This window comes from Sapajus apella, unplaced genomic scaffold (assembly GCF_009761245.1).
Source record: "Sapajus apella isolate SASKATOON/1434 unplaced genomic scaffold, GSC_monkey_1.0 scaffold77, whole genome shotgun sequence".
Lineage (NCBI taxonomy): Eukaryota > Metazoa > Chordata > Mammalia > Primates > Cebidae > Sapajus > Sapajus apella.
Window position 1 is genome coordinate 1,708,962 of NW_022437017.1, and position 24,096 is coordinate 1,733,057.

The 24,096-nt window shown below is 51.7% G+C and overlaps 1 protein-coding gene and 1 non-coding gene across 2 annotated transcripts; both read left to right on the top strand.

Moving 5' to 3' along the window:
- Positions 1-1,542: 1,542 nt before the first annotated feature.
- Positions 1,543-9,887, top strand: S1PR2 (sphingosine-1-phosphate receptor 2). The gene is made up of 2 exons (XM_032251838.1): positions 1,543-1,797; positions 8,406-9,887. Exon 2 carries the CDS (start codon positions 8,448-8,450, stop codon positions 9,507-9,509), a length of 1,062 nt encoding a protein of 353 aa, XP_032107729.1. The 5' UTR covers positions 1,543-1,797; positions 8,406-8,447; the 3' UTR covers positions 9,510-9,887.
- A 10,331-nt stretch (positions 9,888-20,218) lies between these two features.
- On the top strand, positions 20,219-20,412 carry LOC116532933. The gene has a single exon (XR_004261000.1). It is a non-coding gene; the product is annotated as a small nucleolar RNA SNORA73 family (small nucleolar RNA).
- The last annotated feature ends 3,684 nt before the right edge of the window (positions 20,413-24,096 follow it).

Consider the following 24,096-nt stretch of genomic DNA (forward strand, 5'->3'; position numbering starts at 1 on the left):
GAGTTCGAGACCAGCCTGGCCAACATGGCAAAACCTTGTCTTTACTAAAAATGAAAAACAAAAAACAAAACAAAAAAAAAACACACCAGCCAGGTGTGGTGGCATGTGCTACTCAGGAGGTTGAAGCACAAGAATCCCTTGAACCTGGGAGTCAGAGGTTGCAGTGAGCCGAGATTGCACCACTGCACTCCACCCTGAGGGGAGACAAAGTGAGACTGTCTCAAACAAACGAACCGACAAGTTTGTTGAGGGAATGAGGGGCTCCCCTATCCTGTTGTCGAGCTGCTGGTTACACACACACACACACACACACACACACGTACACAAGCATCTTTCAATGAAGGCATATATCATTTGTGCAGGCAAGCACACAGAAACACCCAGGAAAGAGTGAAAATTGGAAAACTGAATATAAGACTGGGCCCGACACTGGAAGGCAGGAACAAACTGGGCCTTGCTGGTTCCCCCTACCAGAGGGGACAGCGATCTACAGAGGCAGGGTAGACTGTGGAGTGTCCCCAGTCCCCTAAGGAAGAGAGGGCAGCAGCTGAATTCTGGAGTCTTATCAAGGCAGAGATCCACTGGGCGCAGTGGCTCACGCCTGTCATTCCAGCTCTTTGGGAGGCTGAGGCGGGAGGATTGCTTGAACTCAACAGCTCAAGACTAGCCTGGGCAACATAGCAAGCCCCCATCTCTACAAAAAATTTCAAAAAATTAGCCAGACATGGTGGCACATCTGTAGTCCCAGTTACTCTGGAGGCTGAGGCAGGAGGTTGAGACTCCGGTGAGCTGATTGCGCCACCGCACTCTGGCCTGGTTGACAGAGCAAGACCCTGTCTCAAAAAAAGAAAAGAAAAAGGGAGAGACCAATTTTGTCTCTGGGACAGGGTATTGCACTTAGTAGGAATTTCATTATTTGTTGGTTGGACATACAGTAGGCACTTGTTTTTCCTTTTTTTTTTTTTTTTTTGAAGTGAAGTTTTGCTCTTGTTGCCCAGGCTGGAGTGCAATGGCTGGATCTTGGCTCCTGGCAACCTCCACCTCCCGGGTTTAAGCGATTCTCCTGCCTCAGCCTCCCAAGTAGCTGGAATTACAGGCATGCGCCACCATGCTTGACTAATTTTTGACGGGGTTTCTCCATGTTTGCCAGGCTGGTCTCGAACTCCCAACCTCAAATGATAGACCCGCCTTAGCCTCCCAAAATGCTGGCATTACAGGCATGAGACACCCAGCTGGGCCCACAGTAGGAGCTTAATGACTAATTGCAGCATTGACACCTAGTAGATACTTCCAAGGCTCTTTGTTGAGTAAATAAAGGGAACCTCGTGTTTTCTTCCAAATCCAGAGTCCCAGGGGTGAGCCCAGAGTTAATCTAGAGTTGAAGATAGTTGTTTCAGGTTGAGGCCACCTGATCAGGATCACTGTGATGTCACTAGGCCAGCGTTACGTCTCGCGCGGGCCAGTTCTCACGGGTGGGGGCTGGGAGGGGCAAACCGAGAGGTGGGGGGGCGGACAAAGGGGCCCTTGGTGCAGCTCCTGCCAGTCCCCGCGTGCGCCTGGGCCAGCCGGCCGGCCACATCTGGAATTCATTGCAGCCGCAGCCGGAAAGAGGAGAGGAGGGCGGGGCGAGCGGGGGGCAGAAGCGGTGGCTTTCCCCGCCCCCACCTCTGTCCCTGGTCCCAGCCCCGGGACGCTGCCGGGCCCGGCGGGCAGCCCCAGCCCCAGCCGCGGCCGCCCCGGGGACGCAGACGCCAAGGCCCCTCCGGCCAGGGCAGGGAGCCGGGCCGGCCTAGCCAGGTGAGCGCTCGTGGGGAGGCGGAGGCAGAAAGGGCGGGCCCCGGTCCCCCCTGAAGTCTCGGGATCCGAGTTGCGGGGCCCGATTTGGGGGGCTGGGGCGCGCACGCGCCGCGCGGGTTCCTGCTGCACGGAGCGGCTGGTCACTGTGCGCCCTCTCCACGACTCCCGGCAGCCCCCACTGTCTCGGCCGCGAACCCCCAGACTCCGCTCCCCGCCTTTCTCAGAGGCAGGAAGTTGGCGCCGGGGAGAAGGCAGAATCCGAGCGCTTTCCACTGGAGTCTTTGGGAGGCAGGACGCTGTGTCCGGCGACTAGGGTTTTGGGGAGCGTGTTTGGGGGAGGGGTGCAGCACCCCTCCTGGCTGACTCCGGCTATTGCGAGGGCAAAAGGAGGTGCGTGCTGGGGAGCCTCCAAGCCAAGGGGCGGGACCCCCGGGGGGTGCGGTCGCACTTCAGGCTTTCTGCCTCGGTTTCCCCAAGTTGTTTGCCTCCCCCAGACTCCCTCGGGGGCGTGGCTTTCTTTTGGAAGGAAAAGGAAAGTCACCGTGTGGCTCAGACGCCTCCTATTTCAATTCCGGCTCAGGGATGGGGCATGGGTGAAGGCGTGCGTGGCGCGGACCCCGCGTGTCCCCGGGACCGGCAGAGAGTCGGAACTCGCCCCCTTCTCCGGCACTGGTTGACTCACCCGGGGATTTCCACCCCCTCCTCTGTCTCTGCTCTTGTCTGATGCTCCGGGCACCACGCGCTGAGCCCACGGTCCCCCCGCGTGGGGCCACTCGGGCAGGCGCGGAACTCGGGGTGCAGCTGCTGCTGGGATCTGGTCCCCCACCCGTAGTCTTCCCAGAATCTCGAGGCGGGACCCCTGGAGGGACGGAGAGGAATCCCTCCAGTCCAACTTGGAGATGTGGGGGTCCCGCGCGTGTGGCGGTCTGGGGTCGCGGGCGGGGGGGGAGAGGAGGCGTGGCTCCAGCGCAAGCGAGTGTGGATACCGCGCATTCCTAGGCCAGATAAGGAGGCCGAGAGTGCGGGCCAGCACGGGGGCGGGTCCTGCTGTCGTCTCCATGGAGACACGCTGGGCTTTGCCTGGTTGTTGTTGGTGGTGGTGGTGGTGGCGGTGGTGGGGCGCTGCCCAGGGACCAGAGGTGTCTCCAGGCCCCTTTGTTGTTGTTTGGGTCTGGGCTGAGCTTAGGAGCATCCACCCTTGGGAACCCACTAGGGGTCTCCTTCGTTGGTTGGTTCATTCAATCATTCATTCATTTGCCCATTCCACACGTTTTCTGAGGGCTTTCTTTGTGCCAGGCAGCCCTGTAGGGGCTGATAACGGACTTGCTTCTTGGCCTTCTGCATTGACATTCTAGGTGGAAGGCCAGACAGAAAGGGAGAAATACCATGATAGTTTCTGATAGTGGCAAGTGCTGTGCAGATAATAAAACAAAATTCTGCTGTTAGGAAAGGCTCGGAGACGGCTGCCACAGTAGACTGGGAGTCAGGGGAGTCCCCTCTGAGGAAATGACCTTTAAATAGAAACCTGAAAGATGGGGAGACAGTCATTCAAAGATTTGGGGAACAATCAGGGGCGGTGGCTCACACCTGTAATCCCAGCACTTTCAGAGGCCAAGGCAGGTGAATCACCTGAGATCAGGAGTTCCAGACCAGCCTGGCCAACGTAGTGAAACACTCTCTCTACTAAAAATACTAGCTGGGTGTGGTGGCGGGCACCTATAATCCCAGTTACTTGGGAGGCTGAGGCAGGAGAATCACTTGAACTCAGGAGGCAGAGGTTGCAGTGAGCTGAGATCACGCCACTGCACTACAGCGTGGCCAACAGAGTAAGACTGTATCTCAAAACAATAACAACAAAAAAACAAAACAAAAGCTCTAGGGAGGGCCAGGCGAGGTGGCTCAGGCCTGTAATCCCAGCACTTTGGGAGGCCAAGGTGGTCGGATCAGGAGATCAGGAGTTTGAGACCAGCCTGGCCAACATGGTGAAACCCTGTCTCTACTAAAAATGCAAAAATTAGCCAGGCATGATGGTACGCGCCTGTAATCCCAGCTACTCAGGAGGCTGAGGCAGGAGAATTGCTTGAACCCGGGAGGCAGAGGTTGCAGTGAGCCGAGACTGTGTCATTGTACTCCATCCTGGGCAACAGAGACTCCATCTCAAAAAAAAAAAAAAAAAAAGATTTTGGGGAAGGGTGTGCCCTAAGAAGAACAGCAAGGGCAAAGGCTTGGAGGTAAGGGTGGGGGTGGCATGGAGGAAGCTTCAAGTCGTTGGAGTGGAATGGCTCTGGGGTAGAGTGGGAGGAGGCTTCGTGGGCAGGGGCCATGCTACTTGGGGTATAGGGAGCCATGGAAGAATTTGGAGTCATGGAGTGACGTGGCGTTATAAGTTTAAAAGCTCCCCCTGCCTGCTTGGTAGGGAACGGCAGGGTAGGGGATCCTGACAGCCACAGGGAAACCAAAAGGTAGGGTGGCTGCCAGGTGTCGTGGCTCACACCTGTAATCCCAGCACTTTGGGAGGCTGAGATGGGTGGGTCACCTGAGATCGGGAGCTCGAGATCAGCCTGACCAACATGGAGAAACTTGTCTCTACTAAAAATACAAAATTAGTCTGGCGTGGTGGCTCACGCGAAAATCGCTTGAACCTGGGAGGCAGAGGTTGCGGTGAGCCGAGATGGCACGACTGTACTCCAGCCTAGGCAACAGAGTGAAACTCCTTCTCTGGGGGACGAGGGGGAAACTGTAACCACAGGGCCTGCCTCTCTGGAACTGGGAGGGGGTGGAGAGGAGCTCGGAAGCCACTGAGGCTTCCTCTAGCCTTCCCCTCTCCTAATCTCCAGTCAAACACTCATCTGAGTCTATCTCTCTTCCCTTCCTTCCAAAGCCGGTCGCTTGTCCCTCCTGTTCCATTTGAGTCAGGATGGCCTTGGTGAAGGTGACCAGGAGACAGGCTCTGCCTCCTTCTCAAAACCTGGTAGTCTGACACAGGGAAGGGACACAGGCCAGGCCACCATCCACTTAGAGGGTGACTATTCTGCCAGCTCCAACCTCAGCGCCTGCTTCCTCTTTCTGGGAAGTGTCAACCGCCTAAGTACTTGCCTCAGTAAAGTCCTAGTGGTTAAAATGAGGCTTGGATAGAATGTGGACCTGTTTCCCCTTCTCTAGGAGAGCTGCCTCTCCCTCTGTGGATGCCTTAGCCTCCTGGGGCTGCATAGGGTGAGAGGGCAGCACCCCCAGTTTTCCTCTCAGGGAAGAGAACAGACTTTTTGGTCAGTCCCTGGGGTGCAAGAGCTGAATACATTTATTTGTTTTGAGACAGAGTCCGGCTCTGTTGCCCAGGCTGGAGTGCAGTGGCATGATCTCAGCTCACTGCAACCTCTGCCTCCCGGCTTCAAGCAATTATCCTGCTTCAGTCTCCCGAGTGGCTGGGATTACAGGCGTGCACCACCATGCCTGGCTTTTTTTTTTTTTTTTTTTTTTGTATTTTTAGTAGGTGGGGCGTTTCGCCATGTTAGCCAGGCTGGTCTCGAATTCATGATCTTGGGTGATCTACCCACCTCGGCCTCCCAGAGTGCTGGGAGTACAGCCGTGAGCCACCGCGCCCGGCCTGAATAAATTTCTTATTTCTCCAGGAAACCACAGTAAATCTTTTGGTGAGCGGCAGAGGCGGCGGCTGCACTAGCGAGTGTGCTTCCCAGGCCTGCAAAGGGACCTTGATTCTCACTTATGAACTCTAGGAGGGGGTTCAGCCCGCCAGGGCAGGCTGGGGGCGTCTGGGCGGGGTGACCCAGCGGTCAGGCCCAGTTCAAACTGCCTCTAGAGACGTCCACACAGCATTAACTCTATCCTTGGAAAGCGCCGAGCTCCAGTTGCCTTTAAAGGACCCCATCAGTAGGGCTGGCCGTAGAGCGCCCTCAACTGGACCAATCAGAGGCCGAAGATGGAAAGCACGGGCCAATAGGCAAATCACTCAGTGCCCTGGGATTGAAAATGAGCCAATCAGGGCGCGGGCTGTTTCCGGTCCGACGGCCGCGGCTGATCTGGCTGCAGTCTGGGCCCAAGCCTGCCCGGGACTGGCTGCAGCGTGCAGAGGGCATCAAGATGCCCGGGGCTCCGTCCAGCAAAGGAACAAGGGGCCTCTGTGTGGCGATCTGGGAGGGGCAGCAGTCCCCGGGGACGTGCACAAGCTCTTGTCTGTTCCCAAACTAGGACGGATGTCCCTCCGCCCTTGGGAGAGCAGCTGCCTCTGTCCAGCCAGGGGCCAGAATGCCCCTTGGGGGGGCGGCCAGGGACTGCGATGGCTGGGTGACTCCGGAAGCCCCCATCACTCCTGGGCTCAGGAGAGCTGGCCTAACCAGAATTTTCTGGAAGGGTGCACATACTCCTTGCCAGATGTGTTTCTAGGGACCTGGGGAGGACTCCCCTTATTCTCTCCGCTCCCTGCCATTTAACTACGGGCTGGAACTTCCTCCCTCTCCCTTCATGAAAGGCATACACTGCACCGGCTCTTCTGACACCCCCCAACCTTACCCCCAAGCTGGGGAAAGGCCATGGTGTCTGCCTCTCATCCTCTCTGCCCAAAAGCGCCTCCTCCCGCCCTTTCCCTGCCCCTCCCCCAACAGCTCAGTTTTCCTTGGTGGTGGTGGTGGGGGTGACTCAGGATTTCATGGAACAAATGTCTTACCCCCTCCCAGCGAGGCTGCAGGCCCCTTCACGGCTCACATGACTTTAGCAAATCTGCCCCATCCTCCCAGCCAGGACCTCCCAGTTTGGGTCTCTCCCATCTTAAGTCTCCCCTCCCCGCCCACCCATCCGGCCTCCCTCACACCGGATGTGACTGCAGAGTGAGGACTCCGCCCTCTTTGTTCGGGAGGCCTCACATCTGGATTTCATCCTGGCTGGGGAGGGGGTGCCAGGGCCCTGCCCATCCCCATGGGACTTTCTGTCCCAGGGCAGAGCAAGATGGTGCTGATGAGAACAGGCTGTTGGAGATCATGCCTGGTTGGCTTACATCCCTTGTCTTCCCAAAGGATTGGAGGGAAGAGGGGAACTAATAACATTAGCCAGTATTTGTTGAGTGCTTACTGTGAGCTAAACGTGCCTCATGCGTCATTTAAAAGGATTTCCCCAACACCCCACAGGTGGGCTTTCTTCTCTCCATTGCACAGACGAGGACATTCAGGCTGACACGGCGTCTAGGGACTTGGCCAGTGTTTCAGAGGTGAAATGGGAGCAAACTCTGGATTGCCTCCAAGGTCTATGTCCTTGAAGATGGTGTGACCTCTGGGATGTTTGAACCTCAGGGCCACCCTGGTGTCTCCCCAAGACCTTATCTTGGGAGCACCCGTGGCCTCAAGGCTTAGACCCAGCCTGAAATCCAGGGTTAGTGGGTGGTAATGAATGAGCAGAGGTAGGAGCTATCAGTGGTGACCCAGGTCAGCCTGAGGCCCCAGGTGCCTGTGTGTTCCAGAAAAGAGATCATCCAGGCCCTACCTAGGGCCTGCTTTCTGGGTAGCTGGGCAAGGTTTCTGGAAGTCCATATATTTTTCTTTTATCTTTTTTTTTTTTTTTAGACAGAGTTTCGCTTTTGTTGCCCAGGCTGGAGTGCAATGGCGTGATCTCAGCTCACCGCAACCTCCACCTCCTGGGTTCAAACAATGCTCCTGCCTCAACCTCCCAAGTAGCTGGAATTACAGTCATGTGCCACCATGCCCAGCTAATTTTTGTATTTTTAGTAGAGACTGGGTTTCACCATGTTGGCCAGGTTGGTCTCGAACTCCTGACCTTGTGATCCACCCGCCTTGGCCTCCCAAAGCGCTGGAATTACAGGCATGAGCCACCGCACCCGGCCCCACATTATATTTTTCATGCAATTTGGGGGAACTTCTGTCTTTTTGAAAGTGTGTAGCTACTCAGGAGGCTGAGGTGGGAGGATCACTTGAGCCCAGGTGTTGAGTCAACTGTGAGCTATGATCATGCCACTGCACTCCAGCCTGGGTGACAGAGCAAGACCCTATCTCTAGAAAATAATAATGAAAATTAAAATAGGCAAGGCGTCCTGGCTCATGCCTATAATCTCATTGGTTTGAGAAGCCAAGGAGAATTGCCTGAGGCCAGGGGTTCAGGATCAGCCTGGACAAAACAGTGAGACCCAATCACTACAAAAACAAAAATCAGCCAGATGTAGTGGCATGTGCTTGTAGCTGAAGCTGAGGTGGGAGGCTGAGGTGAGAGGATCATTTGAGCTCAGGAGTTTACGGCTGCAGGTAGCTATGACTGTGCCACAGCACTCCAGCCTCAATGACAGAGCAAGACCTTCTCTCAAAAAAATAGATAAATAGAATAAATAAGAAAGCGTTCAGACTAGGGCTTACAGAGGCTGCAGAGCCAGTCTCTCTGGCCCTGCCACCGGTTAGATTTGAGACTTTAGGAAAGTGAATTAACTTCTCTGGGTTTCCTGTCTGTAAGTGGGAATGATGATGATCCTGAATTCCTGTGGCCATGCAGCAAGAATTAACAGAATGGGAAATTGAGTCTCAGCCCATCCGAGGCCAGAGCCCCGGGACAGCCACAACTCTGACCTGTTGTCTGTCTGTCTGTCTTTTCTGCAGTTCTGACAGCCCCATGGCCCCAGGGGGCCGCTGAGCCCCACCATGGGCAGCTTGTACTCGGAGTACCTGAACCCCAACAAGGTCCAGGAACACTATAATTATACCAAGGAGACGCTGGAAACGCAGCAGACGAGCTCCCGCCAGGTGGCCTCGGCCTTCATTGTCATCCTCTGTTGCGCCATTGTGGTGGAAAACCTGCTTGTGCTCATCGCGGTGGCCCGCAACAGCAAGTTCCACTCGGCCATGTACCTGTTCCTGGGGAACCTGGCCGCCTCCGATCTGCTGGCAGGTGTGGCCTTCGTAGCCAATACCCTGCTCTCCGGCTCTGTCACACTGAGGCTGACGCCTGTGCAGTGGTTTGCCCGGGAGGGTTCTGCCTTCATCACGCTCTCCGCCTCCGTCTTCAGCCTCCTGGCCATCGCCATCGAGCGCCACGTGGCCATTGCCAAGGTCAAGCTGTACGGCAGTGACAAGAGCTGCCGCATGCTGCTGCTCATCGGGGCCTCATGGCTCATCTCGCTGGTCCTCGGTGGCCTGCCCATCCTTGGCTGGAACTGCCTGGGCCACCTCGAGGCCTGCTCCACTGTCCTGCCTCTCTATGCCAAGCATTACGTGCTGTGCGTGGTGACAATCTTCTCCATCATTCTGTTGGCCATCGTGGCGCTGTATGTGCGCATCTACTGCGTGGTCCGCTCAAGCCACGCTGATGTGGCCGGACCGCAGACGCTAGCCCTGCTCAAGACGGTCACCATCGTGCTGGGCGTCTTTATCGTCTGCTGGCTGCCCGCCTTCAGCATCCTCCTCTTGGACTATGCCTGTCCCATCCGCTCCTGCACAGTCCTCTACAAAGCCCACTACTTTTTCGCCTTCGCCACCCTGAATTCGCTGCTCAACCCCGTCATCTACACGTGGCGCAGCCGGGACCTTCGGCGGGAGGTGCTTCGGCCGCTGCTGTGCTGGCGGCAGGGGGCGGGGGTGCAAGGACGCAGGCGGGCCGGGACCCCCGGTCACCGCCTCCTGCCACTCCGCAGCTCCAGCTCCCTGGAGAGAGGCATGCACATGCCCACATCGCCCACATTTCTGGAGGGCAACACAGGGGTCTGAGGGGCGGGTGGAACAACAATCAGGCCAGGGGACAGAGGGGTTCATGGAGAGGCCACTGGGTGACCCCAGACAGAGACGAGGGGCTGCCGAGCCAGATGCCCCACCCCACAGACCTGGGTGATGTTACAAGTATTTCACACCTGGAAAGGCCAGATAAGGCACTGACTAGTCACATATCAGTGGGGTCTTTAAGGCCAGTGTGGTGGCAAATGTGACTCCTTTAGAACTGGATCCTGGGGAGGCCAGTGCAGGGCACCTATGAAGAGCCAGGGTGACGGCAGGTAGAATTTAGGGGAGCTCAGGGCAGGAGCATTTTACTACCTGGTACAAAGGATTTCTCCTTCCTTCCTTCCTTCCTTCCTTCTCTCCCTCCCTCCCTCCCTCCCTCCTTCCTTCCTTCCTTCCTTCCCCCCTCCCCCCCTCCTCCCCTCCTCTCTCTCTTTCTTTCTTTCTTATCTTGCTATGTTGCCCAGGCTGGAACTCAGCGGAGAGGTCTCAGCTCACTGCAACCTCTGCCTCCCAGGTTCAAGTGATTCTCCTGCCTCTGCTTCCCAAGGAGCTGGGATTACAGGCGCCCGCCACCATGCCCAGCAAATTTTTTTTGTATTTTTAGTAGGGACAGGGTTTCACCATGTTGGCCAGGCTGGTCTCTAACTCCTGACCTCGTGATCTGCCTGCCTTGGCCTCCCAAAGTGCTGGGATTACAGGCATGAGCCACCACGCCTGGGGGTACAAAGAATTACCACGTTTTCCTTTCTGGCCCCCAGCCCTGCACTGATGTCTGTCTCCTCTTTGGATGTATCCCTCCTGCCACCTTCTCTGGGTAATTTCATGCCACTTCAGAACCACTGTCCCGAAGAGCGAGAGGCCTTCTCTCTGACCCTCCGGAGCCCAAATCCACAGTTTCCCCAAATTTCATCGGCTTCCATTTCGGACTTCTTCCCTTCTCTCTGAGTCTCGGAAACCACAGCTAGAAGTGGAAAGGGGACGGCAGCTGAGGCCCATTCCTCATTCTCAGACCTCATTGGTCGATTGCACTATTTGGGGCACAGAGGAATCACCAAAGATGGAAAAATCAGTTTGGGGTGCTGTGGAGGGCTTTGGGACTTTGATGTGGGTCAGGGTGCAACGAGAAAATTCTGAGGGGTCAATGTTTGCACAGACATCCCCCTTTGAAAAACAGCCCCCCTAAAGCTATTCTCAGCTCCACACCTGCAGCCTCAGCTGAAGTACCCGGTCTCCCAAGCAAGGCAGAGTGAAGTCTTGAGCCTGAACCCCACTGTGTCTTTGTTTGAGATTTTTTTCTTGAGACAGTTTCAAGATTTTTGTTTTGATTTGTTTATTTGAGACAGAATCTCGCTGTTGCCCAGGTTGGAGTGTAATGGCATGATCTCAGCTCACTGCAACCTCTGCCTCCCAGGTTCAAGCAATTCTCCTGCCTCAACCTCCTGAATAGCTGGGACTACAGGTGCCTGTCACCACACATGGCTAATTTTTATATTTTTAGTAGAGACGGGGTTTCACTATGTTGGCCAGGCTGGTCTCAGACTCCTGACCTCAAGTGATCCGCCCGCCTCAGCATCCTAAAGTGCTGGGATTGCAGGCGTTAGCCACCACGCCCAGCCTTCTTCTTTCAAGTTATATTGAATGGAGCATGGGAGTGGTGGTGGCTAGGGACATTTCCTGGGGACACTCTTCCCTAATCTGCCCCAGAAGGACTTCACTAAACCCTGTGGATAATGGAAGGTTTGTTACGGTACAAACGTATATTTATGTGTGTCTGTGTGTGTGCATAGGTGTGATGTTTGACCCCCTCTCCCCATCATGTTTCCCCTGGAATGAATGCTGTCAGGTCTTCTCAAGTTCGTGTTGAAGCTGCCAAAGTCGGGGGGGATCTGGTCCTGCCCAAACCCCTTTGGAATTGCTGGCCCATCCCCCTATGGGAGAGCTGGGGTACAGCTCACCTTGGGGGAAGAAAACCTCATGCATCAAAGTAATTTCTTGTGAATGCAACGGCTGGGGGAGCAGGTCTTTGGGGGGCAAGAAGCCAGTCAGGGGCTTGTCTCCCCTCACAGAGCTCCCCAGACGCGCCCCCCAACCCCAATGCCTGAGAACCAGATCTAGGCTGAGAACCAGATCTAGGCTAATAAACGGTTCAGTTTCTCTTTCTGGTGGTTTGTGTGTCTTTTCAGGTTTAAGGGAACAGTTTTTCCCAGGAGTGCCCCATGGCTGGGCTGGATGGAATGGGAAGTGGGTGGCTGCCCGGGTAACTCATTCTTTGCCAACCTTCCCTTTCTGTGCCCCCAACACCCTTAACCCAGCCTGAGCCAGGAGAAAACAGAGGTCAACCGGGATCTTTCCCAGGGGCTGCTCTCTTGCCCCTCCCGGGAATTAACTAGACCTGAGATCTCCCTGCTTTCCCTGAAAGAGACAGCCTGGCGGGTGGTGGGAGGCTCCTTCTTCCTCCCAATTTTATGTGCCTACTAAGGGAGCTGGAGAGATGCTTTGAGGGGGATACGACCAACCCAGATACCCACCCTGGGACTCAATGTTCCCAAAAGTAATGGCTGATCTTCACCAAGCACTTTCTAGGCATGAAGACCTGACTGCTCAGGAGGTGGAAGTTATTATAAACTCTTATGGAGGTGTGAGTTCAGAGACGTCAAGCAAACTGCTCAGAGTCACACAGCACTAATTGGGGCAACACCTGTCTGGATTTGAACCCAAGCAGGTTGACTCCAGACCACACTAGATCTACCACTGGGCTAGAGAAAGGCCACTCAGCCGAGTGTGGTGGCTCATGCCTATTATCCCAGCACTTTGGGAGGCTGAGGTGGGCGGATCACTTTAGGTCAGGAGTTTGAGACCAGCCTGGCCAACATGATGAAACCTTGTCTCTGCAAAAAATACAAAAATTAGCCGGATGTGGTGGTGGGCGCCTGCAGTTCCAGCTACTTGGGAGACTGAGCAGGAGAATCGCTTGAATATGGGAGGTTGAGGTTGAGGTTGCAGTGAGCTGGGATTTTGCCACTGCACTCCAGTCTGGGTGACAGAGCCAGACTCTGCCTCAAAAAAAAAAGGAGAGAGAGAGGCCACTCAGCCCCCTCTTTGCAATAGAAGGAGGGGCCACGAGGTTCATCAGGAACCAGGAGAAGCCAGGATGGGATGCAGCTGTGGGTGGTTCCCTCAATGGCTCCCTATACTCTTTTGTCTGCAGGCAGATGGCTCAGTGGCTCCTTTCAAGACAGGTCTGGAGCTTTTTTTTTTTCTTTTGGAGACAAGGTCTTGCTCTGTCACATAGGCTGTAGTGCAGTTGGTGCCATCGTGGCTTACTTCAGCCTCCGAAGTAGCTGGGACCACAGATGGGCACCACCATGCCTGGCTAATTTTTATGTATATATATATTTTTGTTTTGTTTTTTGTTTGTTTTTTGTAGCGAGGGGGGTCTCTCTATGTTTCCCAGGCTGGTCTCGAACTCCTGGGCTCAAGCGATCCTCCCACCTCCACCTTGGTCTCCCAGAATGCTGGGATTTCAGGCATGAACCCTTGGATGGAGGACCCTAGGCCCCCAAGCTGGAGCCCCACACAGCAACACCAGCTCAAAGACTAGGACAGCCAGTGGGAGAGAAGGCAGATGGCAGAGGCTGAGGGCCTGCAACCCCCATCGGAATTCCCCTTCTCTAGCAGTTGAGAAAACAACCTCTGTTTGGAAACCTGAACCCTTGATGGGATGGGGGGTGGGGTGGGGGAAAGAGGCACTGGCCAGGCCAGGGCCAGTAGATTTTCCCCAAGTACCCATAGGCTTCTGCATGTCTGCCTTCAGGACTCTGCTTAAATGCCACCTCCTCAGAGAGGTCCTCCCTGGCCAACCCATCTTATTGCCTGGCGGTATAGTATTAGGTTGGTGCAAAAGTCATTGCAGTTTTAATGGCAAAAACCAGTAACTTTTTTTTTTTTTTGAAACAGAGTTTCACTCCTGTTGCTCAGGCTGGAGTGCAATGGCGCCATCTCAGCTCATCACAACCTCCGCCTCCCAGGTTCAAGTGCTTCTCCTGCCTCAGCCTCCCAAACAGCTGGGATTAAAGGCGCCTGCCACCACTCCTGGTTAATTTTATATTTTTAGTAGAAATGAGGTTTCTCCATGTTGGTCAGGTTGGTCTCAAACTCTGACCTCAGGTGATCTGCCTGCCTCAGCCTCCCAAAGTGCCAGGATTACAGGCACGAGCCACCACGCCTGGAGAAAAAAACCAGTCACTTTTAATGGCAAAAACCGCAATGACTTTAGCACCAACCTAATATAAATTAATTTATCTGTCTCTACCTTCATTAAAATACAGGCACCGTGAAGATAGGACTGCACCTGCCTTATTTACTAGTGGATCTCTAGCATTTTTTATTTTTAAGACAAGATCTCACTCTGTTACCCAGGCTGGAGTGCAGTGGTGCAATCACAGCTCACTACAGCTTCAACCTTCTGGACTCAGGTGATCCTTCCACCCCAGCCTTTCCAGTAGCTGGGACTATAGGCTTGCTAATTTTCTTTTTTTGTAGACACAGGGTTCTGCCATGTTGCCCAGGCTGGTCTTGAACTCCTGGGCTTAAGAGATCCACCCACCTCAACCTCCCAAAGTGCTGAGATTAGAGATTAAGGTGTGAGCCCCCACCTTGCCTGGCTATCTATAGCTCTCTCACATCTTTTTTTTTTTTTTTTTTTTTGATACAGGGTCTGGCTCCGTCACCCAGACTGGAGAGCAGTGGCGTAATCACAGCTCATTGCAGCCTTGACGTCCTGGGTTCAAGCCATCCTCCCACCCCAGTCTCCCAAGTAGGTGGAACTATAGGCATGTGCCAACACTCTGGGCTACTTTTTTGTTTTTTGTTTTTTTTGAGATGGGCTCTTGCTCGGTCGTCTAGGCTGGAGTGCAGTGGCGCAATCTTGGGTCACTGCAAACTCCACCTCTCAGGTTCAAGTGATTCTCCTCCCTCAGCTTCTGAGTAGCTGGGACAACAGGCACATGCCACCATGCCCAGCTAATTTTTGTATTTTTAGTAGAGACGGGGTTTCACCATATTGTCCAGGCTGGTCTCAAGCTCCTGACTTTGTGATCCACCTGCCTTGGCCTCCCAAATTGCTGTGATTACAGGTGTGAGTCACTGTGCCCAGACACTTTTTTTTTTTTTTTTGAGACGGAGTTTCACTCATGTTACCCAGGCTGGAGTGCAATGGCGCGATCTCGGCTCACCGCAACCTCCGCCTCCTGGGTTCAGGCAATTCTCCTGCCTCAGCCTCCTTAGTAGCTGGGATTACAGGCATGCACCACCATGCCCAGCTAATTTTTTGTATTTTTTTAGTAGAGACGGGGTTTCACCATGTTGACCAGGATGGTCTCGATCTCTTGACCTCGTGATCCACCCGCCTCGGCCTCCCGAAGTGCTGAGATTACAGGCATGAGCCACCATGCCCGGCCCCATCCCTTTTTGTATTTTTTTGTAGCGACAGGGTTTCACCGTATTGCTTAGGCTGGTCTCAGACTCCTGGCCTCAAGTGCTCTCCCACCTTAGCCTCCCAGAGTGCTGTGATTACGGACATGAGCCACCGCACCCAGCTATCTCTAGCATCTTAAACATTACTTGGCATGTTCCCACCCTAGGGCCTTTGCACCTGCTGTTCCCTCTGCCTGGAATGCCTACACACAGTAGGTGCTCAATAAATGTTTGTGGAATAAATAAAGCAAAGCAAATGATGGTCATTTTAGTGAGTGTTAAGTGCTAGGAAGAAAAGAAAATAGGGCCAGGCATGGTAGTTCACACCTGTAATCCCAGCACTTTGGGAGGCCGAGGCAGGAAGATCACCTGAGGTCAGGAGTTTGAAACCAGCCTTGCCAGCATGGTGAAACCCTGTCTCTACTAAAAATAAAAAATTAGCTGGGCGTGGTGGTGGGTGCCTGTAATCACAGCTACTTGGGAGGCTGAGGCTGGAAAATTGCTTGAACCTGGGAGGCAGAGGTTGCATTGAACCGAGATCACACCATTGCACTCCAGCCTGTGCAAAAAGAGCAAAACTCCATCTCAAAAAAAATAAAGAAAGAAAAGAAAAGAAAATAGGGCCAGGCATGGTGGCTTATGCCTGTAATCATAGCCCTTTGGGAGGCCAAGGCAGGAGAATCATTTGGGGCCAGGAGTTTGAGATGAGCCTGGGCGACATCGTGAGACCCCATCTCTAAAAATAAGTAAATACATAATTACCCTGGTGTGGTGGTACATGTCTATAGTCCTGGCCGCTCTGGAGGCTGAGGTGTGAGAATCCTTTGACCCCAGGAGATCGAGCTACAGTGAGCTGTGGACATGCCACTGCACTCCAGCCTGGGTAACAGAGTGAGACCCTATTCCAAAGGATAAAAAATCCAATGTGTGCTCATGTGCCGGGCACTGTTGGAATCACTTGACATCTGTGAACTTCTGGAATTCTCGTAATAACCCAATAGAGTAGGTGCTATTATCAGCTTTTTGACAGATAAGGAAACCAAGACACAGAGAGGTTAAGTAATCTACCCAAAGTCAAGTAGCATGGGAGTTAAGGGGCCAGGATTGGAACCCAGGCAGTCATTGAAAGCACAATATCTTTTTACAAAATTTTCAGCCGAGCATGGTGGCTCACATCGTAATCCCTGCACTTTGGGAGGCCAAGGCAGGTGGATCACCTGAGGTCAGGAGTTCAAGGCCAGCCTGGCCAACATGATAAAACAGCATCTCTACTAAAAATACAAAAAATTAGCCAGGCATGGTGGTGCACCCCTGTAATCCCAGCTACTCAGAAGGCCAAGGCCGGAGAATCACTTAAACCTGGGAGACAGAGGTTGCAGTAAGCCAAGACGACACTACTGCACTCCAGCCTGGGCAATAAGAGCAAAACTCTGTCTCAAAACAAAAAAAAATTTTTTTTTCATTTATTTATTTATTTTTGGAGATGGAGTCTTAACTCTGTCACCCAGGCTGGAGTGCAGTGACGTGATCTGTGCTCACTGCAACCTCCACCTCCCAGGTTCAAGTGCTTCTGCCTCAGCTTCCCTAGTAGTTTTGATTACAGGCACGCACCACCATGCCCAGCTAATATATATATATTTTTGATACACAGTTTTGCTCTTGTTGCCCAGGCTGGAGAGCAGTGGTGCAGTTTTAGCTCACTGCAGCCTCCACTTCCCAGGTTCAAATGCTTCTCCTGACTCACCGTCCTGAGTAGCTGGGATTTCAGGCATCACCACGCCTGGCTAATTTTTTTGTGTTCTTAGTAGAGATGGGGTTTCACCATGTTGGCCAGGCTGATCTCGAACTCCAGACCTCAGGTGATCCACCCGCCTTGGCTTTCCAAAGTGCTGGGATTACAGGCGTGAGCCACTGCACCTGGCCCACGATCATAGCTGATCTTCCTCAATATCTGGGTCTGAAGATCCTTTGTTGATATCTCTCAAATCTTGGAGTCCAGATTAGAGTGATCCTTCTGGCAGGAAGCACAAGATGACTTTCACCTCCTTCTTCCCCTAGAGAGGCAGCTGCCTATTAGCAAGCAACAAAGGAATGAACTGGAAGAACCTGCTCAAATGAGAATTCTCAAGCTCTGTAGTCAGAGATTCTGACTAAGTAGGTCTGGAATGAATCTAGAAATGTGTGTTTCTCACCAGGAACCCCTGGTAGTTAAACAATATGTATTCCTTGCACTATATTCTGTTTTGTTCTTGTTTTGGAGACAGGGTCTCACTCTGTCACCCAGGTTGGAGTGCAGTGGCACCACCTCAGCTCACCGCAGCCTCAACCTCCCAGGCTCAAGTGATTCTCTTGCCTCAGCCTCCCGAGAAGCTGGGAAATATAGGCGCTCACCACCAAGCCTGACCACTTTTTAAATCTTTTATTTGTAGTGATGGGCTTTTGCCATGTTCCCTAAACTGGCCTCAAACTCCTGGGCTCAAGCAATCCTCCTACCTCCGCTTCCCAAAGTGCTGGGATTACAGGCGTGAGTCACTGTGCCCGGCCCTTGAACTGTATTCTTTTTTTTTTTTTTTTTTTTTTTTGAGACGGAGTTTCGCTCTTGTTACCCAGGCTGGAGTGCAATGGCGCAATCTCGGCTCACCGCAACCTCCGCCTCCTGGGTTCAGGCAATTCTCCTGCCTCAGCCTCCTGAGTAGCTGGGATTACAGGCACGCACCACCATGCCCAGCTAATTTTTTGTATTTTTTTAGTAGAGACGGGGTTTCACCATGTTGACCAGGATGGTCTCGATCTCTTGACTTCATGATCCACCCGCCTCGGCCTCCCAAAGTGCTGGGATTACAGGCTTGAGCCACCGCGCCCAGCGAACTGTATTCTAAGAAGCATTCTAGGCTGGGCACGGTGACTCACGCCTGTAATCCCAGCACTTTGGGAGGCCAAGGCGGACAGATCACGAGGTCAAGAGATCGAGACTATCCTGGCCAACATGGTGAAAATCCGTCTCTACTGAAAATACAAAAATTAGCTGGGCATGGTGGCGTGTGCCTGTAGTTCCAGCTACTCGGGAGGCTGAGGCAGGAAAATCGCTTGAATCCGAAACACAAAGGTTGCAGTGAGCTGAGATCGCACCACTGCACTCCAACCTGGTGACAGAGCAAGACTCTATCTTAACAAAAAAAAAAGAAAAAGAAGCATTCTAGATTCCATAATTCAGAGCAGCACTGTCTATGAGCACTACAAATATGACTAATGTGAGTCAGGGACTGAATTTTACATATTATTGAATTTTAATTAACAGAAATCTAAATAGCAAATCTAATGATCTAAATAGATCATTACCTATAGTACTGGGCAGTGCAATTCTAGATTTCATATTTCTAGTTTCTGCAGCCTCTGAGCAACTGTATCCTCTGAGCAACTGGGCTCTTTTATCTACCATCTCAACACCTTTTTTTTTTTTTTTTGAGACGGAGTTTTGCTCTTATTGCCCAGGCTAGAGTGCAATGGCACAGTCTTGGCTCACTACAACCTCTGTCTCTTAGGTTCAAGTGATTCTCCTGCCTCAGCCTCCCAAGTAACTGGGATTACAGGCGCATGCCATTACGCCTGGCTAATTTTTGTATTTTTAGTAGAGATGGGGTTTCACCACGTTGGCCAGGCTGGTCTCAAACTCCTGACCTCAGATGATCCGCCCGCCTTGGCCTCCCAAAGTGCTGGGATTACAGGTGTGAGCTACCACATTGGTCCAATTTTTTTTTTTAGAGATGAGGTCTTGCTATGTTGCCTAGGCTGGTCTGGGAGTCCTGGGCTTAAGCAATCCTCCTGCTTCAGCCTCCCAGGTAGTTGGGACTACAGGTGCACACTACTGAGCCCTGCTACAAAAATTCTTAATTCCTACTACCATTACTATTATTAATGATGTTGTAACTTTCACATATTTCTTCGTAAGTTTTGGAATATTTCTTTCTTTTTTTGAGATGGAGCTTTGGTCTTGTTTCCCAGGCTGGAGTGCAATGGCACAATCTTGGCTCACCGAAACCTCCGTCTCCCGGGTTCGAGCAATTCTCCTGCCTCAGCCTCCCAAGTAGCTGGAATTACAGGAATGTGCTACCATGCCCAGCTAATTTTGTATTTTTACTAGAGAGGGGGTTTCTCCATGTTGATCAGGCTGGTCTCAAACTCCCGACCTCAGGTGATCCGCCTGCCTTGGCCTCCCAAAGTGCTAGGATTACAGGTGTGAGCCACTGCACCTGGCCAGAACAAGGCATTCTCTAAACATAACCTCAGTAAAATGATGAAAAGCAGGAAATCGGGCCGGGCGCAGTGGCTCACGCCTGTAATCCCAGCACTTTGGGAGGCCGAGGCGGGTGGATCATGAGGTCAAGAGATCGAGACCATCCTGGTCAACATGGTGAAACCCCCGTCTCTACTAAAACTACAAAAAATTAGCTGGGCATGGTGGTGCGTGCCTGTAATCCCAGCTACTCAGGAGGCTGAGGCAGGAAAATTGCCTGAACCCAGGAGGCGGAGGTTGCGGTGAGCCGAGATCGTGCCATTGCACTCCAGCCTGGGTAACAAGAGCGAAACTCAGTCTCAAAAAAAAAAAAAAAAAAAAAAAAAAGAAAAAAAAGGAAAAGCAGGAAATCTGGAAACCTAATCAGATTTCACCCATTGTCACATCACTGACCTTTATGGCAAAAGAAAATCCAAGATCACTTGTTGCTTCCAATTGTCTTTTCACTAAGATCAATTTCTGAGCCTTTTTGTCTTTTGTAGCCTTGATGTTTTAACAAAGTGTAGGTCAGTAATTAGGCAGAATGTCTTTCAACTTGGGTTTGTCTGCTGTTTCCTTATAATTAGATTCAGTTTGTGCCTTTTTGGCAAGAAGACCCCAGCCTGCCACCAATTGGACCCATCACTGGTGATGTTAATTTTGACCACTTGGCTAAAGTGGTCTCTGCCAGGTGTCTCTGCTATAAAGTTATTGCTTTCCGGTTTGTGGGAAGTACGTGGAGACTCTGTAAATATCCTGTTACTCATCAGACTTTCACTGTTTCAGCATCTATTCTTGCCTGAATCGATTATTACTCAATATAATTTTTTTTTTGAGACAGTGTCTCACTCTGTCACTCTAGCTAGAGTGCAGTGGTGTGATCACAGCTCACTGCAGCCTCAACCTCCCAGGCCCAAGTGATTCTCCTGCCTCAGCCTCTCAAGTAGCTGGGGCTACAGGGGCAAGCCAGTATGTCTGGCTAATTTTTGCAAAGAAACGTTTTGCAGGGCTCTGCCCTGTGACATACAGTCCCTTTCCACAATGTTGGAGATGAAGCTGGGCTTCGTGTCTGCACCTGCATATTCCTACAGCTCCCCAGAGTCCTGTGGACAATGACTGGGGAGACAAACCATGCAGGAAACATGTCTAGGGTAAAAAAATAATAACAATAAATTAAAAAATAAATGAAAGGTTTTGCCATGTTACCTAGGCTGGTCTCCAACTCTTGGGCTCAAGCAATCCACGCACCTTGGCCTTCCAAAATTCTGGGATTACAGGTGTCAGCCACCACACCCAGGCAGCCTCACTGGATATTTGGAAGCAAATCTGAGACCTCAAATGATTTCATTTGTAAATACTCCATTTATTTATTTATTTATTTATTTATTATTCTTTTTTTTTTTTTTTAAGACGGGGTTTCACCATGTTGGTCAGGCTGGTCTTGAACTCCCGACCTCAGGTGATCCGCCCGCCTTGGCCTCCAAAGTGCTTGCATTACAGGCGTGAGCCACCACACCCGGCCAATACTCCATCTTTTAAAAATCTCTAAAAGGTAGCAACACTTAAAAAAAAAAAAAAACTAGCCGGGCGTGGTGGCTCAAGCCTGTAATCCCAGCACTTTGGGAGGCTGAGGCGGGTGGATCACGAGGTCAAGAGATCGAGACCATCCTGGTCAACATGGTGAAACCCCGTCTCTACTAAAAATACAAAAAATTAGCTGGGCATGGTGGCACGTGCCTGTAATCCCAGCTACTCAGGAGGCTGAGGCAGGAGAATTGCCTGAACCCAGGAGGCGGAGGTTGCGGTGAGCCGAGATCGCGCCATTGCACTCCAGCCTGGGTAACAAGAGCGAAACTCTGTCTCAAAAAAAAACAAACAAAACAAACAAAAAAAAAACTATATAATACCATTTTTAGGCAGGGCATGGTGGCTCACTCCATAATGCCAGCACTTTGAGTGGCTGAGGCGGGCAAATAGCTTGAGCACAGAGGCTGGAGACCAACCTGGGCAACATGGTGAAACCCTGTGTCTACAAAAAAAAAAAAAAAAAAAGCTGGGCATACTGGGGTAGTGGAGGCCGAGGGGGGAGGATTGCTTGAGCCCAGGACTCGGAGGTTGCAGTGAGATGAGATCGTGCCCCTGCACTCCAGCCTGGGTGACAGACTGAGACCCTCATCTGAAAAACAAAACAAAACAAAAACCAAAAAACCTTTTTGTAGACCCAAGGTCACACTACATTGCTTAGGCTGGTCTGGAACTCCTGGGCTCAAGTGATCCTCCTGCCTCAGCCTCCCAAAGTGCTAGGATTACAGGTGTGAGCCACTGCTGGCCTGTCTTTCCATTTTGCTGATAACTAAGAATGATCCATCCGGGGGTTCAGATGCCATCTGCCTGACCCTGCCTTTGTAAATTCCCCATTTGGCATTTCCCTAAGGGTTTGATCAACCATGGATAACCATTGCCTGGACCCATTGTTTCATTAGCAGTCTTCAAAGGGTTTCTGGCTGGGCATGGTGCGGTCCACGTCTATAATCCCACCGCTCTGGGAGGCTGAAGCAGGAAGATTGCTTGAGCCAGGAATTCGAGACTAGCCTGGGCAACACTGTGAGACATCCCTAGCTCTACAAAAAATTTAAAAAATTAGTTGGGTGTGGTATCATGCACCTGTAGTCCCAGCTACTTGAGAGGCTGAAGCAGGAGGATCGCTTGAACCCAGGAGTTGGAGGATGCAGTGAGCTATGATGGCACCACTGCACTCCAGCCTGGGCAACAGAGTGAGACTGCCTCTCTAAAAACAAACAAACCAATAAAAACCTGCAAATGGTTTCTAAACCATCTCTCCATCCTCATATCTAGCCATTTGTTCCCATTTGTCTACAAAGCTGACATACTTGCCCAAAATTCAGACACCCAATACCACCATCTTCCCCACTTTTTTGGACAGATTTAACTATTCCCAGATAAGACATTCAGAAAACCCAATACCACCTCCTTTCCTTGAATGTGTTATCCAGGAATAGTCAAATCTGTCCAAAAAACAAAGGGAAATGAAGTGAGTCGGATATGATTCATTTTTGTCGGCAATTGTGGTGGCATAACTGTTAAAAGTGCATACTATCAAGTTAGGAAAAGCAGATTTGAATCTTACATCCAACACTCAACAACCCATGTAGACTTCAGGCATGGCACATGACAACTGTCAGCTGGCTTCCTCATCTGTAAAATGAGTATGTTACTTTTTTTTGAGGTTGGGATGGAGTCCTTACTCTGTCTCCCAGGCTGGAGTGCAGTGGCACAATCTTGGCTCACTGAAACCTCCGCCTCCCAGATTCAAGCAATTCTGCAGCCTCAGCCTTCCAAGTAGCTGGGATTGCAGGCGCCTACCACCATGCCCAGCTAATTTTTGTATTTTTAGTAGAGACAGGGCGTCATTATGTAGCCAGGCTGGTCTCAAACTCCTGGCTTCAAATGATCCACCTGCCTCGGCCTCCCAAAGTGCTGGGATTACAGGTGTGAGCCAGTGCACCCAGCTCATTACTTTTAATAGCAAAGACTGCAATTACCTTTGCACCAGCTAATGATCCCCAAGTTGCCGATTGCTTTTGGAGAATCAGCTGTGGGTGATGGGTGGTCTTTTCTGGGAAGGAGCCTCCTCACGTGAGATCCCTCTGGCTTAATTTAAGACCAGGGCAGGCTTAGCTTTTTTTCCGCTCACTGTGGTGGTGTAGAGAGAGAAACTTTTTCTGCGATTCAGGAGCAGACACTGTGTTTTCACATCGTTCTTCAGAAGCTGGGCAAGTCTCTGGGCTGTGACTGGCGTTTCCCCCCCGCCCCCACCTCGGCAGGCTGTAGGGGGCTGGGAAGAACTGAGGGAGGAAAGCAGGGTGTAAGTGGCCTGGAAAGAAGGAAGGAAGGAGGCCCAATTTTGAAGTGGGTGAGAGAAGTGAAGATAAGTGCCTTGGCAATTTCTATAAACAGAATTACCCAGTATGTATTCTCCTATGACTGGTTTCTTTACTGCAGTGTAACGTTTTTGAAATTCATCTTTTTTTTTCTGACATAGGGTCTTGCTCTGTTGTCCAGGCTGGAGTACAGTGGCATAATCATAGCTCACTGCAGCCTTGACCTCCAGGGCTCAAGCGATCCTTCCACCTCAGCTTCCCAAGTAGCTGAGACCTCAGGTGTGTGCCACCATGCCCAGGTACCCTAAATTTTTATGTTTATTTTTTGCTGGGCGTAGTGGCTCATGTCTGTAATCTCAACACTTTGGGATTACTAAAAAAAAAAAAAAAAAAAAAAATTAGCTGTTTGTGGTGGTACATGCCTATAGTCTCAGCTATTATTTGGGAACCTGAGACGGGGGATTGCATGAGCCTGGAAGGTTGAGGCTGCAGTGAGTTGTGATCACGCCACTACACAGCAGCCTGGGTGACAGAGCAAGACCCTATCTCTAAAAAAGAAAGTCTATGGTGGCTCACACCTATAATCCCAGCACTTTGGGAGGCTGAGGCGGGTGGATCACTTGAGGCAAGGAGTTTGAAACTAGCCTGGCCAACATGGTGAAAGCCAGTCTGTACGAAAAATACAAAATTAGCCAGGCGTGGTGGTGCATGCCTGTAACTCCAGCTACTTGGGAGGCTGAGGCAGGAGAATCACTTGAACCCAGGAGGCGGAGGTTGCAGTGAGCCAAGATCGTGCCATTGCACTCCCGCCTGGGTAACAAAAGAGATCCATCCTCAAAAAAAAAAAAAAAAAAAGAAAGTCTATGGCCCCTATGTATGTATCCCATGTGAATAAGTAACAATTCTATTACTGTGTTTTCAGCTTTCA

Excerpts from the sequence above, each read along its gene's own strand:
- S1PR2 (XM_032251838.1), top strand. The coding sequence starts at position 8,448 with ATGGGCAGCTTGTACTCGGAGTACCTGAACCCCAACAAGGTCCAGGAA.